The 6,562-nt window shown below is 38.6% G+C and overlaps 1 protein-coding gene across 1 annotated transcript in view; it reads right to left on the bottom strand.

Annotated features, from left to right (window-relative positions):
• Window positions 1-6,562, bottom strand: part of LOC139138953 (FAS-associated factor 1-like) — a 37,917-nt gene that overhangs the window by 31,161 nt on the left and 194 nt on the right. Inside the window, exons 2-3 of the mRNA XM_070707589.1 lie at window positions 4,933-5,090; window positions 1,034-1,365 (exon numbers count right to left, since the gene is read on the bottom strand). Coding sequence (XP_070563690.1) covers window positions 1,034-1,365; window positions 4,933-5,090 — 490 coding nt within the window. The remainder of the gene's footprint in view (window positions 1-1,033; window positions 1,366-4,932; window positions 5,091-6,562) is intronic.

Consider the following 6,562-nt stretch of genomic DNA (forward strand, 5'->3'; position numbering starts at 1 on the left):
AAAACAAGATTTTGATGAAGACACTCTGCAGTCTTGACATGTGATATCGTGAAGGTTGACAGAAATTCACTGTACTTTTCTCATGATGACCAATATAACAAATGACAAAATTTAGAAATATGTAAACATACATGACTGTCTTTTTTTCACAGTGTTCCCTAAATAAGGTGACAAAACTGCTGAACGCCTTTGCATCCCTCCCTCCCCCTCCCCCCAAAATAAAATATATATGTTTCTGCCCTAAGGGGCTTAAGTTTATTGTGGAAAACAGTCAGCTTGAACAAAATACTTGGGAGTGAAGTGTTTAAAGTCCGCAAAACGATATAAATCTGGTTCCCTTTCTGAGCTGCCATAGTTTGTACTGGGCTTATGAACAGGAAACAATTACAATTCTGCTGATGAATGAATTGCTATGATTGGGATCAACAGAAGAGCACATACCCTTGTTGTTGGGCAGTTGTAAAGTACTTCAATGATGTGTTACTTTATATAGTAGTGAGAAACTTGTTTGTAAACAAATTGCAGCCATATTGAATCTATCCATGGTTACGCTACCCTAACTATCCCACGATTCAATTTGGCACAACATCAATTCTGAGATTTTTCACAGAAGAAGACAGTACTCACTTGAACCTTGTATGGGCTGACCATCAATATGTCCCCACTCTTGGAGTCATTTCAAAACAATTTTTTGGCAATTTTTTTCCATGAAACCCATACCAGTGTGTGTGTGTGTGCAATATGTTAAATTTTCCTTGCATCAGAAATAGAACTGTTTTGAGTCAGCAGCATGTCAGTACTGCCAAGAGCCTAAGAGGCATGCTACTGCACAGAACAGTCATCAGGAGAATTGGGAGGAACACAGGACAGAGGAGTACACTGCATCATACATCGCATCCTATAGGCAGACAAATATATACTCACTCTCTTTCTATAATGATATCTCTCTGTAAATCACTAGACTGAATACATCAGAATCACGCACACACTGTAGTCTGAAAAAGAAGATTTAAAAATTCAATTTGATACGTACCTATTGTTTCACTGTCAGGTAAACTGACCGGGTAGGTCTTATCTCTATACTCCACATTGAAGTTCAAGAGTCGTCTTCTCAGAGGCTCGGCATAATTTGCATTTGTTGTAGACGACGACGACGATGGTAATGATGAAGAGGGTAAAATGGGAGGCAACACTGGAGGTAAGAAAGCACCGCCGCCAAACGATGGTCCACTGCCCATGGGCCCAGACATGCTAGAGGGGCCTCCTTGATGATATGAAAACTCACTTTCTGATGCTGCTGTAACACCGGACCCTCCGGATTGGAAGGAATAGTCTTGGGGTTGAAATCCAGTGAAATTCTCAGACCTTTAACAAAGAGTTGAAAAAAGTACAATTCCTTGAGAGAGAACATTACACATGTTATGTCAATCTGAACCTGTATGTTTCTATTATTAAATCACAGGTTTATAACCATCTTTGGATGACCTTATGATTTTAATCAAGTGAAAGGATATTGTTTGACAAGTGCATTGGTAATTGCTATGTACATCCCATACTGGCAGCTAAGAAAAAGCGTTGGACATTATGTACATGTACCTCAAACCCATGCCTTTTTTGCTTTTTTTCACATATTCTAATTATCAGATTCATAGGCTTCTAAAGGTCCATATGGGACTGAAAAGACAACTTGTGCAGTCTTTCTTAATAATATGAAGTGTAGATGTTAGACAGATAGATTTCATTATAACACACTTCATCTGCAGTCTGTGTTCTAATCCATAAATTGATAGTCATGTGGGATGCGTTCTTTTGGTGCTGATCCATGTAAACGATGTCATCAGGCATCATTTGTCGGAAATGTTGCCTGCCAGGTATCGATTCCGAAAAGTGATGCCCACTGACTTCAAAAGTGACATTTGCACATCATCTAAGTGGAATGTAAACAAACATGTTGTCTGCAGGCGAGCGAAACAATTGTCGGAAATTTCTCGGTTTATCCTACTTTCAGAAGAAGAACTGACTGCTCTGGTTTCTGGATGAAAATGATAATCGAAGATGCATTGTACATTTTGCTGAAGTATTGCAACATATTACATGCGACAAGTTTTGTTTATGATACATTCTTATGAATGATTGTGGATGAGGTGTGTTATGAAACACATATTGACCGGCCATGAGGGCAACAGCATACGTCTTAATCCCTCGGGCCTGCGAGTCACCCCTAAAACAGACTGTTTCCCTCGGCCTTCAGCCTCAGGAAACAGTCTGTTGTTTGGGGTGACTGACAGTGCCTCGAGGTACAGATGTACGGTATGCTGTTGTCCTCATGGCCAGTCAATATGGAGAACACTGTGTATACTGTACCTGAAAGCAGAAGCTGATTAACTGTTTGAGCCCTGCTCAAGGGTAAATGTCAGCATAAAGTCATAGTTCACTTGGGGGTCAGAGTTCAAAGAGTAACAAGATGGAGAAGATTCCGTAGGTGTCTGTTCTCCATGATTTGTCAACTTTGACAAACTGACCAAACTATGAACAAAAGTTTCAATTCACAAACATACCCTATTGGAGCAAGGACCAGCCATACAAACTGATCACATTTTGCAGATTTGTAGGGAAACAGCATTATGCCTGGCAGAGCGTTTTTATTTTTGTGACAAATCCTGAAATGTGAAGTTCACACCCATCCTACAGGATGACCTTTCACATGTGGATCAATTAGAATTTTATTCAAAAAAGTCTTCTTCAAACGAATCTCAGAAAAACAAATTGTGACAATTGACTACTTTTTTCTACAACCTTTTGAAGATTATGACTATATATTGTAACAATTTTTTTGTGTGAAAATGAAAATTGAAAGAAACAGTTGTCATGACTTAATATTGCAAACATTGTTTTTAGTTTCAATTTACAAAAGCAATCCTATGCAGATGTAAATATGGTTTTAAACAGTATTATTATACAACTAAGTCTGTAACCTATGGAGTTTCATCGTACAGTAAGTTTCGATATCAGAGGACTCAGAGTCCAATAACTTTGACGCGGAGTGCAATAACGTTAAGTGTTATTGGATGCTATTTGACCTTTGACCTCAAAACACCTTTACGTCAACACAAGGAAAAAGAAGAGAATATTTTACAATTTTTACAAAAATATATACTTCTTAACATTCAGTACTTCACAAAGTAAATCATGGTCAGTCCAAAACCGGTGAATTTTAGTAAAATTATGCTGCTGACGTAAAATTTTTACCATGTGCACTGCGCAGCGCGGGTTGAAATTTTGGGACGTGCTGAACACGTACCCAGTCTGCTCGCGATTGCTCAGTGCAGTGCGCGAGACGCATCCAAAAAATGCCTTAATTTCAACTTTTTTCTGGCAATGTTGAACTAAAAAGGTGTATAGTAATAAAGTTATTCACAAAATACCAGGATTTATGTCCTCATACATAGTATACTGCGGTATTGTCCTCAATGCTACGCATCTTGGACAGTACCTCCGCTGCACGAAGTACTCGAACATAAATCCCTGTATTTTGTGAATAACCTTATATTATATCTGTGTTTGAGTTCAAACTAAATACATACAGAAGTATTATAGTAATTGCTTAGTGGACTATTGGAAATGTATGAATTGTCAATACCAGATGGGAGGACAAATTCTAAACAATCACAGAAAACAACAATAGATTGACCCTGGCTTTTCTTCCCAAACACCTTGGTCTAATTCCAATTATTTTCAAGGATTTTTTAAAATGAAAATGATGTTCTTGGAATAGTGGAAAGAACAGCTATTAAAGTGGATTGTATTCTAGACAAAGCCTGATTCCTATGAAACAAGGTCAACAACTATAATTAACCTTTACGGCACAAGATTTCATCAGTGAGTTTGATCCATTCACAGTGAAATGGGATGCAGGGTTCTTCACAAGAGCATTTTTAGGGGTGAGCCACCCCTCTGTAAGTTGAGCAATATATTTATTTCTTTTTTATCATATAAAAGACATTTTCCCAACAAAATAATATGCAAATTATACATCGTTATGTAAATTGACCGGCCCTGTTTTTTTTTCAAGCTCTGGAGAACACGGGAGTGAATGCCTGAAACTGCACAAAAAAGTTATAATATGTGGCTTTTGATACTGATTTATGTACCCAATGATGCAGTATACACTTATTGACTGGCCATGAGGGCAACAGCATATGCCTGTACCCAAAGGGACTGTTTCTGGGGCCGAAGGTCGAGGGAAACAGTCTGTTTTTTTTGGTGATTCACAGGCCAAAGGGGGTTAAAGATGTATGCTTTTGCCCTCATGGCCTGTCAATAAGTGTTTTATAACAACCGCAGTCATGCATAAGAATGTACCATACACAAAACTTGTCACATGTTATATATTGGAGTGGTTAGGCAAGAAAATGTTTTTCTCGCAAAGTTTTTCACAATACTCCTGCAGAACATTCAATGCACCTTTGATTATCGTTTGCGTCTATTTCGAGTCCTTGTTGGAAACCAGAATATTCAGTTCTTCTTCAGAAAGTAGGATAAACCAAGAAATTTCTTGACTGTCATTTCGCTAACATTCCAGTTCGCACATGGGCGAATGTCGTTTTTGAAGTCCGTGGGTATCATTTTTCAGAACCAATGCCCAGCAGGCAACAGTTCTCACAAATGATGCCTGATGAGGTAGTTTACGTGGATCAGCACAAAAAGAATGCATCCCACATGACTATCAATTGACGATTTAGAACACAGACTGCAGATGAGGTGTGTTATAATCTACTATGACCAACACCCAGAGAACTGTACCATTTGCTGATTAGGGCTGGCAAAATACAAATTAAGTTATGCTTCCATGCTGATCTACAGCAAATGTTTGCAATAATGTATGTTTGCATTTTTCTAGGTTTTGACACTTGGCTGGAGAGACATACATACCCAAAGAACTGAGCTGTTGGCACTGTAGTGGGCTCTGGCAGTGGTTCTTGTGGTGGTATATCCATGGGTAGTACATTGTTCACTGCTCTCTGTAAATCCCAGTCATTTTGTTCCAGTAATGTTATACATTCATCTAAATTCTCTAGACCAGTACAAGCCTGTCAATGATAATAATACCAAAAAGCATGTTTTCTCTGTGAGAGCTGTAATACACGCAAAATTCAACGAGTGTATAAGAACATGATTTACTGACATTGCTGAACAAAATTCAACTTCGAATACGGATCCCCTTTATTTTTACCACATAATCCAGTGGGAAAGACTACAATTTTAGCTCAGACTTGAATTACTACAAGCTACACAACAATTACTATCCACCCAGGTCAGTGTTTCATCCGAGTGAAACTGAATAACTTGTGAAATGTAGCAAGCCAGCAACACTTGTAAAACAATTGAGAGGAGGGGGCTTTATTTCACACCAGGACAAGAGCCTGTCGCCACATTTTCTGATCAGTGCTGTTTGGTGGAAGACATTTGCTGGTACCCACTGGTAGCAATTCAATAACCATAATATGTATATATTTGAAATGACCTATTAAAAACCAACAATTCTCATCACTTTTAAAAACTGTCTTGATAATTTTTGTTACACTGACATATATTATATTAGAAGTTTGCTAAACAAGGGAAAAAGGTCCATGAGTGAACTGATCACACAACACCTCTTTTCAATGATTATTCTACGCACTATTGCCCTCCTATGCTGTAGCTTTGGATGAAGCAATGGGGCTATATGCTGAAACACTGCAAAGGGTGTTTCAAATGGATAATTCAGTTACACTACAAGAGACCCCGTTGAAAACCTGTTTCAGTCAGTATCCAGCACAAACTATGTACAGTCAGTGAGTCAGTCATATTATAAGGACAATCAAATGACAATACAAAAAGGCACTCCAGAAACTGTTCCAGATTGTAGTATTGATTGCAGTATTATATGTAAAGTGGGGTCATATTGTACAATCTCACTACTAATGCTTGGCAGATGACCAGCGATGCAATCCTTGTTTACATTTTATTTAGTGCATGGTGTGGTGTTTTAGGTAAACTTCGTGATACAGATGGCTGTGGTGTCTTGTGTCTTTGTACCACATACGCTTTGAATACCAAGTGGGTAGATGTGTTTGTAGATACAGCCCTCGGTGTATCTGTTAAAGCACGAGTTTTACTCAATATTGCTGATTTCCCGTATTACATTCATGATATTTTGTCAGTGCACTGTGTAGTTTTACAAAACGATCGATGATGTAACACCAATCAGCTGTAACGGACCGAATAGCAATTCAAGTAAAGGGAATCTCCTTGACTGACATCGTGAACCTCCAATATCTTTATCGGGGGGTAAAGAAACGTTTTGTAAATCCATCGCGACCGGAAAGGCTGGCGAGACCTACAGCGCAGCCCTTGTTTTCATTCGTAAAGTTTCCAGTCATTCGGAAGGAAGTCAGTTGCTGCGTCACGGTGGCGACACGAAATTGTGATTCATTTAAAATGTAAAGCGTTTCTGACATGATGGTTCTCACGGTTCACTACACAGACTTCTCTTGATGTAAAAAACACCGAAGTACTGGTC

The sequence above is a fragment of the Ptychodera flava genome, chromosome 8, assembly GCF_041260155.1.
Source record: "Ptychodera flava strain L36383 chromosome 8, AS_Pfla_20210202, whole genome shotgun sequence".
Classification (NCBI taxonomy): Eukaryota; Metazoa; Hemichordata; class Enteropneusta; family Ptychoderidae; genus Ptychodera; species Ptychodera flava.